The 18628-nt window shown below is 49.3% G+C and overlaps 1 protein-coding gene across 2 annotated transcripts in view; it reads right to left on the bottom strand.

Annotated features, from left to right (window-relative positions):
* The window catches only part of BRPF3 (bromodomain and PHD finger containing 3), a 33259-nt gene extending 16057 nt beyond the window's left edge, over nt 1–17202 (bottom strand). Inside the window, exons 1-8 of one of the 2 annotated variants that reach the window (XM_032462942.1) lie at nt 16893–17202; nt 12397–13876; nt 9397–9553; nt 6889–7020; nt 4763–4891; nt 4174–4486; nt 3141–3443; nt 1023–1532 (exon numbers count right to left, since the gene is read on the bottom strand). In XM_032462942.1, the coding sequence (XP_032318833.1) occupies nt 1023–1532; nt 3141–3443; nt 4174–4486; nt 4763–4891; nt 6889–7020; nt 9397–9553; nt 12397–13850 (2998 nt within the window). In that variant the 5' untranslated portion in view covers nt 13851–13876; nt 16893–17202. The remainder of the gene's footprint in view (nt 1–1022; nt 1533–3140; nt 3444–4173; nt 4487–4762; nt 4892–6888; nt 7021–9396; nt 9554–12396; nt 13877–16892) is intronic. The other variant, XM_032462941.1, reaches the window with a different exon arrangement.
* Between the last annotated feature and the right edge of the window lie 1426 nt (nt 17203–18628).

Genomic DNA, 18628 nt, shown 5'->3' with positions numbered 1-18628 from the left:
GGCCTAAGCCTTTTACTCTGCTCTACTGTCCTCACCCCCAGGGCCAGCTAAGGCACTGTCTCCTTGTGAGTACTTTCCAACTCTCCCAGCTCTTACTCCTTGAACACCGCTAGCAGTGCTGTCACCTTACACTTAACCACAAACTATCCAGCACTGTGACATCTCTGCACCTCGGGAGACTACCTAGTCTCCCCACTGGACTCTTTCAGAGTTGGAACTGAGTCTGACTTAGTTTACTACCCACCAGTGACCAGCTTGTGCTGAACATGCAGTAAGAACTCTTCAGTGGCGAGCCCCCATTACTTGCCTCTGGAACCTCATCTCCTACCATCCCTGGCTGACTGTGTTGCAGTCACACTGGTTCCCTCACTGTTCCTCAGACATGCAAGCACGTTTCCACCTCCAGGGCCTGTGCACTTGCTAGTCTATCTTTTTGGAACATTCTTTCCCCAGATACCCAAACAGCTCACGCCTTTAGCTCTTTCAGATCTTTACTCAAATGTCACCTCCTTGGAAGGCCTCCCCTGGCCACCCTTTCTAATACCATCCCAGCATCCCCTATTCCCCTCCCCTGATGGACTTTTCTCTATAGCTTCTAATATAAAGTACAACTTACTCATTTGCTTTTAACCTATCTATCCTACAAGGGAGGAGATTTGTCTGTTTTATTTATTGATTCTCACTCTTATATTGAAGGGCCTACAATAACACCTAATATAAATCTGAGAAATAAATGAACTAAAACAAAGGCAAGAACCATTTTATCATATATAGCATTTTATCCCCCTGGGCCAAAGAAAGCCCCTGACAAAATCTGGCCCTGTCAAAACACTTGCTTAAAGCCCATTTCCCCAGGCCATTAACTGTGTGCCAGGCCTAACTGTGAACTATAGGGCCTTCAGTGCTATTACTGGCATCCTCAGGGGCCATTAGGGAGGCAGTCAACTGGGGGAGGGGCTGGCTGGCAAGGCAAAGCAGGAAAGCAGATGAGAAGTAGTGAGAGAAGGCACAGGAGAGGTCACCTGTCTCCTCCTCCTGCTGTGGGGACCTCTCCCCTTCGCTCTCACTACAGCTCCTACTCCTCGGCCGCTTCTGGGAGTGCCGTTCATCCTCTATGCCGGTAGGAGAGGCAGGAGAGCCCACTGCACCATGGTCCTCGCCGTTCTCCAGGCCCCTATCTGGGCTCCTCTGTAGCTTCACCCCATTCTTGGCCTTCTTGAAGAGGACTGATGTGCGGCGCCCCACACCACTGAGTGGGGCACTGGTGGGGGATGTATCGGGGGCCATGAGGGACACTCTACTGATGCCGTTGTCACTAAGCAGACGTTGTAAGGGCTCGCTCCCTAGCTGCAAAGGTGATTTTTCCAAGAGCTCATCTTCTTCCACCTTCCTGGGCTTCAGGAATCGGCTTAGAGGTTTGCTATCACTGATGGGTTTCAGAGTGGGGGGATCTGGAGGGGATTCTTGCTCAGACAAGGAAGGTGCAGGCCCAGTGGGCTCCAGAGTTGGTGGGGGAGGCAGTTTAGAATCATCTGTTAGAGAAAAAGAGAACCTGCTTGAACATTTTAGAAAAAGTCTGCTGCTACAAGTCAGATAATGACAGTGATAACTAACAACCAAAAGCATAGGCTATTAGAAGGCGTGAGACGCATGCCAGGTCTTAGGTCTGAGGCAAAGAGGATGTAGGACTAAAATGTGTCTACAGTAGTAGTTCTAGACTCTGCCTATGTATTAGAATCACCTCAGAAGTTTCTTAAAAATTCCAGTGCCAAGGTTCCATCCCAGACCAATTCAGACCAGATCACTAAAGATATATATGTATTTTTTTGAAAGATTATCAGGTGAGTCTCATAAAGTCAGGGTTACAAACCACTGCCTTATACCACAGAAAGCCTAAAACCCCCTGCTTAATCAATAGTTAGGTAAGTCTCAGCCTCACAGATTAGGGATCTACAATTCTCATTAGACACAGATGTTTTCCCATCTGTCAATGCATTTCATTCCAGATCACCCAAGTGAAGCAAGCAGGACAAGCAGAAAGAATAAGTTTACAGATGTGGAAAAATGAAAGTGCTTCCCAAACACGTTTGTTCACCTACCACCTTGAAACTTAAAAATTGAAACTTGCGAGACAATTTCCCTAACCTGAATCTCTGGGAGGTGAGGCCTAGAAATTTCTTGAAACCTCTAGAAGTTGTTGCAGCAGGTCCACTGGGCAAGATGGCACCACCTCAGCCCAGGAGTGGGGATGGATACAAGTGGCATGCTGATTGCCATATGGGGAGTTGAGAAGAGTCACAAAGGACACGAAGCCCTCTAATGCTAAATGTGACCTCTCAGTCTCATCCCTGCTCTCCTCCAGCCTAAAATAAAATAGGCCGTTCCCTCAATTTGGCCCCTTTTCCTCTGGGGATAACTCCCAACCTTCTGGACTGTGCAGATGAGAGGCCCTCCCAAGCTGTAGGCTCAGATCCAAGGGCTGGTATAAAAGAGGCAATTCTGACCCCAACAAAGTGGAGAGGATGGAAAGCAACTCAGATAAGGCCCCTGGGTCTCTGAGAACCACTTCCCCCAGCTATCTTTTGGAGTTTTGGGCTCTTCTGCTTAGGCATGGGCCTGCAGACTTGGCCAGCTGGAATAAAAGCCATGATCCCAGACCATCTTTATTTTTTTTTTTTTTCCATTCCCCAACACCACAATCTAACCTGCTCTAAGAGCCTCTCTATATCATGGTATAAGGTGAGCTAATATTTAACTAGTATGTACAATATGGCCATATCAGGTGAAAAATATTGAAATACTTCTTTACTAGTTAGCAAACAGCCGCTGGGCCCCAGCATCTGAAACTCCCTGAACCTGCTCACAATTGGCAACTAAACATCCCTATCAGTGGATCTCAGGAGCCCCCTCCAATACAACAGCCAACATCTACTCTGACTGATGAATTTTGGCCTCTACTGATTGTTAAATACTTTGATATTATCCCTAGATACGCATGGAAGTGTGACCCTCCCAGGGCTTCTGCTTGCCCACAAGGATCAGACCTGAAGTTGGGGAAGGATGCTCCCATGATGGGATTTTCCCTTAACCCTCCCTTACTCTGGCCCCCAGCCCCTTGCCTGCCCGTGAATGTCTCTCACCTCTGTCCCCATCATCTTCTGGCTCCTCCTGTGGGGCCTGCTCCAGCACAGCCAAATCCCCCCGAGGCCCTGCTGGCAGTTCCCCATTGGACACAGTCTTGTTCAGCAATGGTAGCTGCAGTGGTGGTGGCTGTGCCAGCTTCTGCCGAAGGGTATTGATCTCCCGGCGCAGCAGGCGGACACGGCGGGTCCGGGCCCCACTGGACCGCATGGCACTCACTACATCTAGTTTCTCCAGCAGCTCCTTCAGCTGCACCTCTGGGGACAAGTGGGCCCGGTTTTCTGGGATGAGGATGTTGTCCACTGCCAGGGAAAAGGGAGGACAGAAGGGGCTGAAGGACCTGCCCAGCCCAGGGCAAGGGGAAGGGAGGGGGCTGATTCCTTTGGATGCAAAATATTCTCCCATAATGCCTGGGCCACTGGCTTCCAGCAGTGTCACTGTGGGGCCTTGGCCCTGGCCAACACCACTGCCCAGAGGGCAGACACAGGGACAAGGTCAGAATCTGGGAAACATCTGCAGGAAGCAGTTCACAGTCATGATTACGGGCTCCATGGAGCAGGCACGAGGCAGCCTGGCAATCCCCCAGCCGCGGTGACTGGCTGCTGCCACGAAGAAGCAAAAAGCAGGGGCAGGCAGAGTGGGGGTCTCAGAGGCAATCCCATTTTTCTGGTCCTCTACCTGCACTCTACTGAATGAGCCAGACATACATCAGCATTGCACTCCCACTGCCCTATGCTTCAATGCCACACAGGGGGAGTCCAGGAGAGAAAAACTCCTGATGAAGCTTTAGCTCTTCAGACAGCTAGTACCTGATTCCTCTCTTTCCTACTTTTCAAGTGCTCAGTGAATTAAACTCAAACCTTTGAAACTATTCCAGCCACAAGCACGTATATCCCAGCCTGTGCCTATCCCTAGCTTTGCTCCTAGAGTCTACCCTATTGCTCCAAGGCCCACCCTGATCCCTGGCTCTCTGGGCCCTGTACCTGCGCCTCCTCATGCCCCCTCCCCTCCCCGCCTGTTCAGGCTTCTCACCGTCTTCCCAAGAGAAGCGGTAAAAGTCCTCCAATTTGGGTGACTCAGGCAGATGGGTGCCCCTCTCGGGGTCATAGCCAATGTTCTCTGCCTGCCGCCGGGCGTGCCGCAGAATGGCCCCTCCCAGGTCCCGCAGGCGGACAGCTGCTCGGTGGAAAATTGTGTCTTTAGCATTATACTTCATGCAGTTGGTAACTATAAGGTTAAAGTCCTCCTCAAACTCCTCCAAGGTGCGGTACAGATGGGACTCCAGCTTCCGCCTCATAGTAGAAAAATCCATTGGCTTGGATATGAATTCCAGGTAATCTGGAACCTAAACATATAAAACCTGTACAATTACAACAACCATTTACTAGCCAAACAGGCGCACCCTTCATCAGTACTCTTGCCTCCCCGTTTTCTGGTCTGGCCATGCTGGGCTCACTCATAGTCCCAGGGCCCTGGCCCACCCTGGCCTACTGAGCCCTCACCATGGATAAGTCTACCAGCCTTGCCAGGAACCCCTATGGCCCAGCCATCTCCTGGCCTCCTCAGACCTGTTTCCATTTCAGGAGGGGCTCACTGCTCAGAAAGTATGGGGGGAACTTGCCTCACTCAGGTTGACAGGTTCAGCGAAGATGTGTGCAGGATCCTTCTCCTGTAGCAAGTCCAGTGTTGTCCTCAGCAGAACGTTGAATGGCATCAGCTCCAGCTCCATGGCAGCCTGCTGGACCTTGACCTATGAGGAAGGTGGGGAGACATCAGGACATCCTCCCAAAGTGGCACCAAACTTTTTCTTGATAACCTGACTTTCATCAATCACATACAACAAATTTTTACAGGATATGAAGCTGACCAGTATTTGAGGAGCTATCACCCAACCCTCAGCGCAGAAATAATGACACCAACAGCGACCACTTTGTAAACTGTTCCCATATATTAAGCACCACACCAAAGCTTATGGTAATAATAGCTAATATTGTACTTAGTCCTTACTAAGTGCCAAATTAACATTCACACACAAATGAGGTATTTTACAAAGAGGAAACTAAGACAAAGAGACTAAACAAGTGACTGACCCAAGGTCACACAGCTAATAAGGGTCAGAATTGGAATTCACAGAGCGTGCTTTTGACTACTACGCCTCACTGCTCTCTACTTACATCACCTCAGTCAATCATCACAACAGCCCTAAAGGAGAAACTATTACCCCCATATTACAAATATGGAATCTGAGGTTTGAAAAGAATATGATGAGGAGTTAGTAACCCAAGGTCATCTGGCTAGAAGAGAATAGACAGGATTTAAACTGAGGTCTAACTTAGTCCAAGGGCACACTGATGACATAAAATGTACCTTGGGCCAGAATTCCTACCTAGCGTGCTGAGATATTTATCCCACTGGCCCCTGGTATGTCTGGGCCAACTAGAGTGACCAGGACTTCTGGGCTCACCCGTCAGGCAGCAAGTAGCCTGACATATTTGCAGCAGTATGCTGTACAAATGTTATTTTTGATATGTGCCCCAATGTGAAAAGGTTGGGAAGCCATGGATTAGACTAAGAGAAGTTCCTATCTCTTGGCTACATTAAAACAAGCCTGCTTATATCCTCTGCCTGCTTCCTTTCCCCTTAGGTTCCTCTGAACCAAAAATGGGAAGAAAAGCTCAGCTGTGGGACCAGCATTGGGACAGCACAGACGGTTCAACCCATGGACAAGGTCCTGAGATGTCCTCCATGCCCACCCTTGCTAAATATGGAAAGAGCTGCCCAGACTCAGATGTGTAGATTCAGGCTACAGGTCCATGAAAGAAGGACTTGTGCTGGGGCTGAACAGTGAAGCAGAGTTTGGAGAAAGAGAAAAAGGAACATCTTTAACTCAGGCATGCGAGTAACAGCTGTTATTCCTGGACCAGATAGAACAGTTTTGGCTCATCATCCATTCAATTAAGAGTTTTTGTTCTCTGTCATGTGCAGAGTGTCACAGTAGACACTTCAGGGAGGCAAAGATCATCAATACAGATGATGACAGTAGCTGACACTTCTATAGCCCTACTATGTGCCACACACTGTTCTAAGCTATTTATATAAACTAAGTCATCTAATCCTTATAACCTTATAAGGCAGATTCTATTACTATCGTCATTTTATAGTCAAGGAAACTTAGGTATTAAGGAGATTAAGCAATTTACTCACTGTCACACAAGCAGTAGGTGGCAGAATCAGGATTTAAACCCAGGCAGTCTGGTGCCACAGCTCATATTCCTAACTCCTATGCTACACTACTTACCTCAACATTCCCCATGCTCAGAGGCTTAGAATCTCCTTCAACAGAGGTTGGAAAATTTAAATGATTCAAGACAATAAGTTTGTAAGGGCCAAGTGAGAACTCTCAGAAGCTTCCAGGCCAAAGGTTGCCACTGATCACAATGGCCTGAGAAGCTTTTCAAAATACTCAAGGACAGGCTCCCCCTGAGACTTCCTAAATCAGAAAATCCAGGGATGGGCCCAGGCATATGATATTAAGCTTATGCTTGACGCCACCAGTAGCTAAAACCCCAAAGTTCAAAGCTATCAGCAGCATCACACCCAAGGCAGAGTAGACAGGCCCTGGAGCCCACAGTGCAGGGGAAAAAGGTGAGAAAGCTGATACCAGGCAGGGGCTCCTGGGTCTCCTAAAGCCACACTGACAGTAGGAGAGAAATATCTTGAACAAGAGCCCTGGGGACTCCTCCTTACCTGCTCCCGCTTGAGCTTTTCTCTTTTCCGAATCAGCTCAATTAGCAGCCGAGCCCGCTCCAAGTCGTGCCGGAGCTTCTGCCAATATTTCAGCTCTTCCTTCACTGCGCTTGTCTTCTCATCCTGCTCTCGCTGCAGGAAGGATGGGAAAGGAAAAAGGAACTTTCCTGCCCAAAGTCCTCTCCCTCCCTGCTCAAGCCTCGTGGGGCCTCAGCAGGTAAGAGCCCTGTCTCCTTTCTGGACGCATGGTCCTGGAGAGCCCTTCCACTCCCTCTATATCCCATGCCTTCCTCCTGTGCTTCCCCAGCCTTATAACAATGTTTCTTCACTGCAGCACAATAACCACTGCTGGCCTGAGAGCTGGGACTGCTCTCCCAACCCCCAGGGACATCAAAGAGCAGATGTGCATCCTCAGGGCTGGAAAGAATTTCAGAAGGAGGCTAATAGATACCTAAGGGTGGAAAGAATTTCACCCTAGAGCTTTGACTTGGCAAGGAAACAAAGCGAAGTTTTTACTATAAGCTTGTACTTAACTGACTTGAACACACTTTAAAACACCGCCACTACCACCACCAAAATCATGATTCCTGCCCTAAAAGAAGTCACAGTGTAGCTGAGGGAAGAAAAAGGCCCAGGGTTTGATGCACAAGGGCACAGCAGCATAAAGACAACAAAAACTGAACAGATAAACTGAATATAAAATGCTAAGAGGACATAAATTAGACAGGATCTCAGTGGGTTGAGGTTAGGTCAGGGATTCCTGGGAGAAGCAATCTTACTAGGGTTTTCACATGCAGTGATGGACACGGATGAACAAAGCAGTTAAGAAGGCCCTCTTCTGGAACTGAAGGGAGCAGATGGCAGAAGCAGGGAGGCAGAATTGGTGATCCCTTGCTTTTTAAGAAAAATGGGCTAGCCAGAGCAAAGAAACTGGAGAACCACAAAAGCCAAAGAAGACCCAAGATCCAGCTGGCAAGAAGCCTCAAATGCCAGACAAAAAGCCTGGACATGGCCTCTGGGGAGAGGGAGAATATATGCTGGAAAAGGAAATGACAGGATGGAAAATGGTTAAGTAAGACAATACCAGTTGTAGAGCAAAGAAAGAATTAGAGGCTGGAGACCACCTAGAAAGTTACTGTTGAAATTAAGAGGGGGGCGGGATGGGTGAGCAGAGTGGCTGTGAAATGAAGACAAAGGGCAATATACTGATATATGCCCTGAGAGAGATTGGGGGATGGTTAATTGCAGCTTGCTATGGAGAGAAGAGTCAAAAGTAACTCCAAGGTGGGGAACATCTGAGGTGAGAAGGAAGAAGAGTTCTATGACAATAATGGGGAAATATGTTTATGGAAAGAAGATAATGAATTCAGTTTCCAACATCTGAGTTATAGGAAACAACATCTACATGGACATCTATTGTTCCTCTGCCTCAGAGGGACTGAGGACAGAAAAAAGGGAGGGGACAAGACAAGAAACCTGAAGCTACTACCACACAGTTATTGACAACTATGAAAGTGGACAAGCTCTCCAAACTGACAGGCAGGCAGCAGAGCCCCTGGGAATGTTACCATTAAGGAGGAAGAATTAGGATCGGCACAGGGTGCAGTTAGCAGTATAGAGGAGGTGGAAAAATGTGTCACAGAGAGGCTCTAAGACAAAGAGATCATGGTGTCAAATGCAGTCCAATGGTCTATAAGTTGAGAATCTGAGGAAAGACTTGCTGGGCTGGGAGGGGGTCACTGGTATTCTAGAGGAGGCTACAGGGGAGCAGGCAGACCATTTCAAGGAGAGATCAAATATATACCCTCCCTTCAGGACTTCAGTTACAAAAAGCAAAAGTGAAATCAGACAGAACACAGAGGACACCAGAGTCATGGAAAGGCTTGCTTCATCTCTGAAGTAGTGGTATGGGAATATTTAAAGGTGGAAGTAATGCAACAAGTGAAGAAGGAAAGAGATTAATATGTTGCAAAAAAAAAAAAAACCCAGAAAAAAACAAAACAGTCTCTCAGGAGGCTTCTATTGATTGTCTCAAAAAATACTAAACATGCAGCAACTCCAGTTGCTAATGGCTAAAAGGCCACCACAATTGGGCAGGCTGCATGCTACAATTTAGATGGTTAATCTGTGTATTTTCTATGAAATATTGTTTTGGCAGACAGCAGTATAATGTCTTGAGGAAAGTGCCCCTTTTCCTAACTCATGCAACACAGCTGCCTGACTCTCCCAGCCTTCTTCCTCTCCATCATATCTAAAAGATTTCCCTCCACACAGGGCAAGTTGGGCTTGCTCTCCACTCTCCCCTAGAATTTGCTCCAAGCCAAGCCTCTATCACCCAGAAGTAGCTGCTGTCTGGTCTACAGTGCTGGAGGTGGCTCCTGGGATGGAGCACCTGGGTGATGGCTATAGGCAAAGCTCTGCAGAGTGCTTATGGAGGGGCACACCAACCGTCTCTCCTTCTTCACTCTCCACCTCCCGCCACTGCCCTCAAATCACCACTTCACCTACCTGCTCGGCATTCCTTTGGGACTGCAGGTGAGAGTGCAGGCGCCGGATGAGGGGAACACCGTTCCGCGCCTGCCGCTTCAACAGCCAGTAGTTGTGAAGCCGCTGCATGAACTGGTTTTTCCTCTGAAAGGAGAGACCACTACAGATCTTGTTCAACCTTGAGTAGAGGTACAACGAAGTGAAAGACAGGGTCAGTGGGCAGCCCAGATTACAGCCTCCTCTCCATACTCTGGTTCATTTCTGAACCTTACAGAGGAAGACAGAATAAAGTAGTCAAATGCCTCACCTCAGAGAAAGGCTTGAAAAGGACAGCAAAGTTAAGCAGCTCAGATTCAGCATGAGATATTTCACTTGATTTTCCACCTCCTGCCTTGCAGTTCTGATCCACCAAAAGAACCCTCTGCCAGGAACCCTGATCTTGCAGTCCTGGACTCTGAGAAACAGGCCTGTGCCCCAACACCTGCCCTCTTCTCTTGAGCAGCAAAAGAGAACAGGAACTTGAGTAAGCTGTAGGCAATGTGGTCACTATTACCTGCCCCCTGTGGATAAGGGTCCCACCAGACCAGGGAGTAGTCTACAGCCAAGTAGGAATACAGCAGGCTACAGCTTTCTGAGCCAAAATGCAACCCCTTGGAGTTGTCTGACCTCTGGTTTTTCATTAAAAAATCTCAGTAACCAAAAATGCCTAATTTTGAACCAAATGGAGGGGGAAAGGGTATAAAGGTGTAAGAAGATGGAGAATCTGAAAACTTATTTGGCTAAACTACTCCAAAATAGACTTGGGGTCAGAATTTAAGCCAATAACACATTGCGGGGGGGGGGGGGGATAGGTGGGAAGGGAATTAATGAGAGCCCATAATCTCCACCCTAATGACAATACTGTAAGGTGGGTCACATTATTCCCATGTTCCAAAAAATGGAAAGGCAACTTAGGAACAGAGGCTGATAAACTGTCAAAGTCACTAATGCAGCTAACAAAATGGTGAAGCCAGGCAGGATTTGAACCCATGATCTCTCTGTTAAACCATGCTGTGTCCCCAAATTGGCTGAGCAAGGCCTCAGTGCTCCTGTGGTATTTCCACTGAAAGGAAGATAAGTAGGGCTAAACAAGAAGATGGACACTAAGAAGGATGTTCATGTTGAGCTAGACACTGCTCACCTAGGCCTTGTGTCTTTCCATGGTCAGACATCCCTGCCCCAAAGCCAAGCTTACAAAGTCAAGGCCTAGGCCTTTCCCCAAAGGACAGATTCCCCCACCAACGCCCATGCCAAGCACACCTGCCCAGATGCAGGCAGCCCCCTCCCTCTACAACCCCTTGGCCATGGAGGGTCCCAACAGCATTTGTGCAGGTGGGGAAAAGAATAATAATAATAAAATAGCAGCAGCAGCAGTAGCCACCATTTATTGAGCGCTTACGATTTGCCAGGCACTGTGCTGAGTGCTTTACTCACGTTATTTCATCTGTTTCTCCCAATGACCTTATTAGGTAGGTTCATTTACAAATAAACTATGGCTGAAAGAAGTTAAGTAACTCGTCACATAGGTAAGATCACATAGGTAAGTAGTGATAGAAGCAGGATTCAAATGCAGGTCTGTCTGGTTCTTAACCAGCATGCTGTGCTGGCCCCTGTAAGACACCACCTATGACAGCAGACCTGACAACCAAAAAGTATAGCCCCAGGGCATAACCACCCTGCAGAGGGGAACTAAGCAAGAACCCACTCACCTAAGGGAAGAGGGGAGCCTAGAACAGCTTTGTGACTAGAAGACCCATTTCCAGTTGACTGATTCTAACTCCAGCCATGGCTCACAAGAGCCCTTCACCCCGAACTTCTCTGCTCATGTCTCCTTTCCAGACTGACAGGTCTGGATGCCTGTTCTGCTCACATACTCCCCACTCTAGTACTTTCTCTCTATCCTTTACATCAAGGAGACAGACAGCAGGAGCAGAACCTGGAAGTGTCATAAGCCCCAGCTGTGGTCCAAGGTCTGTCACTTTCCCCTGGTTCCTTTCAGCCCTTAGAACAGGACTTGGCATATAGTAAGTGCTCAATAAATATCTTGTTGAATGAATAAAGGAGTGAACAACTTTACCTCCTGTGGCCGCAGTTTCTTCATCTAGGGGTATGGGAGAAGGTGCAAGGACTATGTTAGATGAATAATCTCCAAGATACCTTCCTGCTCTAACACTGTATACTTTTTAATGAACATCATCAGTGTGATAAGCCTTCGCTGGAAAATCTTCCTTGATTCTTGCTTCTCTGCCAAGCTCCCATCCCTCCAACTGCTCCAGCTACCTCTCTGATGGTTTAAAACAGGTACAACAGTTTCTCCACAGACTCAGTGGGGGCCAAGGTAACTTAGCTACACAACTGAGCTGAGTAATCTTTCCTCTAACTCTAAAAGCTTCTCAGGAGAATAGTGTATCTTCCCCACATGACCATCCCCTTACACAAAGTCCCCATTATTTCCAGGACAGAGCCTTCGGGACAGCAGATACTAATACTGACCCCTTGAAACAGTAGTTCTCAATTGGAAATAATTCTATCCCCAAAAGGGTTACTGGAAACATATGTGGGCAGCATCTGAGGTAGTCACAAAGGCCAGTTAATGATGATGGGAATGCAAATGACACATATAGGCAAAGACCAGGGATGCTAAACATTGAGAAATATACGGACAGTCCTAATAATTAATTACCATCCTGTCCAAAATACCACTTGTGCCCTGCTAAAAAATACTGCCTTAGACATCCTGGGTTTCTAAGCAACTGAAGTATCTGTCCCACACTGAACCAAAGGAAATACATTGCTCTGAAGGGCACAATCAAAACCACAAACCAGGCCAGGCAAGCCCAGGACCCAAAGGAGAAGTCTAAATTTGAGAGCACAGAAGAGAACAGATATTCACCAACCTTGGGGAAGGAAGCCTGGCTTAGGGCCAACATCAGCCCAAGAAGAAACCACAAGTTCCTGGGAAGCCCTCCTGGGCAGGCTCACCTGTAAGAGGGTATCTGTGGGACAGCGACCATGGGGACAGTGGAGGGTGTCTCTCGGCCCACTTCCTCTGGCTCCTTCTTGATCCTTTGCTTCAAAGTCATCTTGTTCTTCTTGGACACTCCCTTGAGGGAGCCGCCTACCCCAACTTGACCTTCATCTTCCTCCTCCTCTTCCACCTCATCCTTCTTCTCCTCCTCCTCCCCACAGCCCTCCTTCAGCCCTTCCTCATCCCCAACCTCACTGAGGCTTCCAGGGGAGTCACCCTTCCTCCTAGTAGTGGCAGCACCTGGCGGCGAGTGGGCCTCACAGTAGGCGGTCTTGCGCACTGTGAAGATGGTGCCATTGAGGCTGGTCTCACGCATTGGCTCAATCTTCATGAAGAGCCCAGCTCGCTGTGCACATGTCACGTGGAAGGCTGTGTAGCAGTTCACCTTATGGCACTGGATGGCTGCACCTAGCCCCTTCTGCTTGCAGATATAGCAGGTTAGTTTCCAGCGGGCAGGCGGGATGTTGTCAATACCCTCAATAGGCTCCAGGAACACAGTGTTAGCAAAGCAGACTTCAGGAATCCAGATGGCACACACCACGTGGGCCCAGTGCCCATCACTGGTCTGTTTGAAGGCGCCACCCTTATTGGGGCAGAGGACACAATCCACAGGCCGGGAGGGAGACTGTAAGCAGCAGCGGCATAGCCACTGGCCCTCGGGGATGTAGGGGACACCATAGCACTCCTGGTGTACAGCCAGGTTGCAGATGTCACAGAAGAGAATGACATTGCTGTTGTGGCATTCATCATCCAGGCACACGCAGCAGAAAGCATCTTCATCAATGAGTGACTGTTGGGCCCCACTGCTGCGACTCTCCAAGTATGACTCCTTCTCAAGTCGGTCCACCAGCAGCTCAAAGGTATCTGCCGACACCAAACTGTGCCCATCTACTCGCCGCTTCTCATTCACCATGTCCAGCCAGGCAAGGTCCTCCTCATCCATGTCGTACTCTACCTCTGCATCCAGGTCTTCAGGTGGCTTCTCAATGTAGCGGTAGTAGGCAGCAGGCAGCGGGGGTGCCTCTGGCTGGCTGCCTGAGTCCACCATGCGGAAGCTGGGTTGCGGAAGGTGGAAGGAAGTGCCGGATGCATGCTTGGAGCAGGACTCCTTCTTCTTGCCCTTGGATGAGGGTTTTTTGGACTTGCCAGGGAACTGAGGCTGCTCACTGTTTTCCTTGTTACTATTGCACTCCGTGATATCCTGGGCAGTCAACTCATCCTCTGTGATGATCTTGAGTGGGTCGTAGATGCTGATACGATGCAAACGTCCATCAATGTCCACCTCAACAATCCGCTGGGCCTGGGCATATGTCAGGGTCTCCCGGGTGGGTGAGCACTTCAGACTATAGGGGGATGGCGAGCGCCGGCCCTCGGCATTCTGCCGCGATTTCCGGCGAGGCTTCCTCATGGCACCTGGGAACCAAAGGGACAGGCCTAAGGAGAGAAGGCCAGGAGACTGTGAGTGATCTGGATGTTCAGGCATGCATGCACTCATTCACCCTTCTATCTGATCAAGTAGCCACCAAGCAAACTGGCTGTTCCCTCTGTCTGAATAACCTGACCCTCAGACATTCAGATGACTTGCTCCTTCACCTTCTTCAAGTTTTTCCACAAACAGTGCTTCTCAGTGAGACCTTCTCTGACCATTCTATCTAAAATTGCAAAACCCTCTCCTCTACCAGCAATCTTTCACCCTGCTTTATTTTTCACTGTAACACTTACCATTGTTTACTGTGCTATGTAATTTACCTATTTCTCATGTATGTTTGCTTCCTTCCACTAGAATGTAAGCTCAATGAGGGGAGGGATTTTCACCTGTCTTGTTCACTGCTGTATCTTCAGTACATGGAATGGTGCCTGGCTCCTAAGTAAGCACTTAATAAGTATTAGTTGAATGAAATGAGAAATCAAACACGCATGATCCCTGCCCTCAAGGAGTTGTCTGACTGAAGGGACAGAGAAGTAAACAAATCACTACAGTGCAACATGGGGAGAGATCTAATGTCCTAATGATGTACATAAGGCTGTGGAACAGCTAATTATGAAAGAGGAGAGGGTGGTTAAAGCTTTAAAGAAAAAAACAAGACAGCATCCATTTACAAGCTTTGTACATGAACGATGGCCCCATTGGGTAATCAAAAATCCACAGGTCTAGAGCCCTCTCCGAACCTATCTTACCATGATTAGAAACCCCATCCCCTGACCATGCTGGGGGTGAAGGGGTGAAGGCACCTAAAATGTCTACCACATGTGGTCTAAGGACTTCAAACTACAGTATGCAAGGTTTTGTCTGCAAAAGGTAGCATTCAGGATGCACTGGCTAGTGCACATCTCTAAGCAGAAACCCTGGAAGCTCTGGGAGTGGTCCAAGTGTCACTGAAGTTATAAGTGGTCTATCTGGGACCCTCAGTGGATCTAAGGCCAGGTTAACTGGGGCAATACCTGAGGTAAACTTTCAATGCATTCTGTTACCCCAAAAGTCCCTCTCTCCCAAAATATATCCAGTCTATCCTTGTGCAACAAAGAGAAAGCTCTAAATTTTTCTCACATCATTCTCTGGATGGAGGGAACTATGACAAGCTCATAAAGAGCTGTGGTAGGCAGTTACTGAGGCCATCAGTACCAGGAAAGACCTTTGGGGATATGGTGTCCTGTGGTATGGGCAGAGACTGGAAGAGTATGAACAGGCAGAGGATTTCAAGGAGAAAAACAGAATTTGTCACCCTTGTTGTGGGATCTACCACCTTTATCTATAAAGAGGAGATGGTGATAATTTAGCACACTTTTACAAACTACAAAGCCTTTTTACTTTTAATATTTCTCACAACTAGCTTGGAAGGTAGAAAAGATATTCTCATCTCCATTTTACAGTTGAAGAAACAGAAGCTCAGAAAGCTGTCACTCAACATAAAACTAGTAAGTAATAAAGCTACAATTCAAACCTGGATCTTCTGATTTGCTCAACTCATCTCCCTGAGATGTAAGAACACCAGATACCATGGTCGGGTACAGAAAGAGGCTCTGGGGTTATCTAGGTCTAATCTTGGCCCTGTGTGACTCAAAGAAACTCAATGAATCTCTCTGTGCCCCCATACTCCATCAGTAAATGAATTTAATAAAATTATCACTTAAGGGTTGCTATTTGTTAATAAGGTATTATGAACATTCTTATTTAAAAGGCCTTCCAAACCCAAAGTGTGACTCAAACAAACAAACAAAAAACAACTTGACTGAGGAACAGTGCCAAGCAGGCACACACCCCACTTGTAACTAAAGGAAACAGAATCATCACAGGAATCCTGTCTAGGTTCCAGCGGCCCTTGGCTACTACCCGCCTGACAAATGCCAACTCCCTGGGGGCAGCCTGGGCCAACAGACCTACTTTATTGCCCCCATCCCTTCAAGGGCATGGAGACACTTGCAGAGGTGTGAAAATCTACCTCAATAGTAACCCGAAATAGTTCTGAGAGGGGGTGTGGCCCCTCCTTTGTTAAAGCCACTGTGTATTTTCCCTCCCTATCGCTACCTAGGCAGCTTGTAGCAGGTATCTCAACCAAGCAGCGAGTATCTACAGAGAGCTCTGCTGTCCTACCCAAGCCTCTATACACTGGAGGGAAAACTCTAGAGGGGTAAGGAAAATGCTGCTGAGGAAAATGAAATCAGTTTCGTCCGCAAGGAGCTTACAGTCTAGTTTTTTGGCGGGAGTTTCTCATCCCACACAGCCCTTCCCACGTACACAACTCCACAACATCCCCAGAGATATTCTCGGCACCCCCTGAGCCCTCACTGGCCCACCTCACCCAGGTCCGCGACGAATGAGGAGTTTCTGCAATTAGACTGTTTCCCCTGCACCCTACACGAGATACTCATGAGACAAGTAAGGACCCTGGCCAAGTCTCCTGCCCCTTTAAAGGGGCACCTCTTCCAGAAGAATCTTGACCCTTCGGAGAAGAAAGGAGGGAAATAACATCTCCTCACCAGAAGGGAGGGGGCAAGCGCGCCAGAAGGCACTGACGCGGAGTCCGATCGCTCAGAAAGCGAGCGCCTGCGAACGAGCGGGGCACGGAGGCGAGCGTCCATTGGCCGCCTCACCCTGCCCGTCAGCAGGAATCGGGGGGGCCAAGAGACGATCAAGGGGTGGAACGCTCATCGGACTGACCAATTGGAGAGCGTGGCGGGGGCGGGGCTCGGCGGCTCGGCTTCCAGGGCCGGGGGAGGGAACCAAGATGGCGGCTGCGGGAGGGGGTCCTCGATTTTCAGCTCCCCCCTCACCCACCTTCTTCTTCCCCGCCGCCGCCCTCGCTCTAGGAGAGAGCTTTCGCGCCGCCCCTGCCCCGCTCAGGAAGTCCCCTGTTTCCCTCCCCAACCCCACGCAGTCCCTGGTCCTCGTAGGCCCCGCTGCCCCCGCCCCGGCTCCCGTTCCGTCCGGCCCCGCTGCCGCCCCCATTACCTCAGCCGCCTGCCCGGCCCCTCCGTCCGGGGCCCCTGGGCGCAGGCGGGCCCTCCGTCGAGCAGGTCGGCGCGGCCCTGGGAGAGGAGCGCAGCCTCCTACTGCGCTGGCCTCCGCGGCCACCGCCGTGCCCCCTCCCGGCCCGCTCTGGGGCCCCGGCCCGGCCGCCGCCGCCGCCGCTACAGGGGGAGGAGGGGGAATGGAGCCGCCGCCGCCGCTGCCGCCACGGAGCCCGGCCGAGGGGAGGAGGGATCAGCCCCCAGGCAGGATCCGCCCCTCCGTCCTCCCCCCCGCCGCCACCTCCACCCCTTCCCTCGCTCCCTCCCTGGCTCTGCGGGCTCTCCCGCTGAACAGGAGCGAGAGCGCGAAAGAGGGGGGAAACGGGGGGGAAAAAATCCCCCCGCCCGTGCCCGGCGCGGCGGCGGCCGGGGCGGCGCGGAGAGGAGCGCAGAGCTGCTGCCGCCACAGGGCACGGTCCCCTGCTCGGCCTCACGGTGGCGGTGCGGACGCGGCAGGGCGCGGAGCAAAGACGGGATCTGTGTCCGCCTCAGCCGCGGCTTCACCCTGGCTCAGCTTACCCCTGGGCGAGCCCGATGTGAGAGCTGAGGGACGTTCGGGTCCATTTGGGAAAGACAGAGGTTCTTAACTTTAGAGTGGTTAGTCGTCCCCTCCCCCCGAGCCCTGCGGAGACGGTGGCTAAGGTCTGGGACAACAAACCCCCTCCTGAGCTAAAGGGTCCCTCCAAAGGTTAAACCAGGACAATCATTTAAGTCAAAACTGGTCTGTAGTTTCTTGGGGTGCAGGTGCCTGCACTACTCGCAGAAAGTCGCCCTCCTCACCCCGTGCTCCAGTCCAGGACAAAGGTCTGTCGATGTCCATACTCTCAGTGAGGACCGCCGGGGAAGACTCGCCTCTGTTGTGTACAGGTGAGCTTCTTGTTCCCCACAAGACATCCTTCTTAAGAAACAGACCTGACTTTTCGCTGTGTGCCATCCTCTCCATTCTGTGTTTAAAAGAGTAAACATAAAAGTTTGACAATCTATTTAAGGACGTCTGGTTGGTCACTGTAGATAAGTGAAACTCTTAAACCTGATTCGGCTAGGAGTCGGTTATTTTAATGCAATAAGCGGCTTTCTAATAGATGTTTGACAAACGGCGACTTCAGATTTTCAGATGTGATCAGACTGGCTTTTCCTTTGGTAAATAAATTTAGAAGAGAAGAGGGCTCCTTTGCCACCCCCGTTTTGCCTATAAATTGGATAACTTATACCTCGTATAACTGAAGTCTGAAGCACCAATATTTAATGATGTTTATAATGGGTGTATGAATAGGCTGCCTTTAAATGTGAAGATGAATGGCGTATTTTGAAAGCGTTTCCGATGCCCGCGCTGGTGGTGTAGCTTGATAAGACAATTTCTAGCTTGGTTCTGATGATCAAGGACACAGATTCTAGAGTCAGAGGAAGAAGGATTAAGGCTTAGGATCCAAGTCTTATAAATGTTTAAACTGAACGAACTGCTACCTTTGAATGATAGGTGTTCATTATCCTAAGAAATTTAAGCATATTGTGTTTTGAATTTGAAAGTTTGATAAAGGTAAGGAAGCAAATTTGTATTACAAAGATGTTTTCCTGATTACGTGGTAGCACCTTCTGGCAAAGTGATAGCAAAATTACTTCATTAACCAATTCTTTTTTAAAGAAAAAGAGAGTGGCATGTGGAGGTAAGCAAGGGCA

Source organism: Camelus ferus, chromosome 20 (assembly GCF_009834535.1).
Source record: "Camelus ferus isolate YT-003-E chromosome 20, BCGSAC_Cfer_1.0, whole genome shotgun sequence".
Taxonomy (NCBI): Eukaryota; Metazoa; Chordata; class Mammalia; order Artiodactyla; family Camelidae; genus Camelus; species Camelus ferus.
The sequence above is the reverse complement of the archived record's forward strand: the minus strand, read 5'-3'. Positions and strand labels throughout refer to the sequence as shown.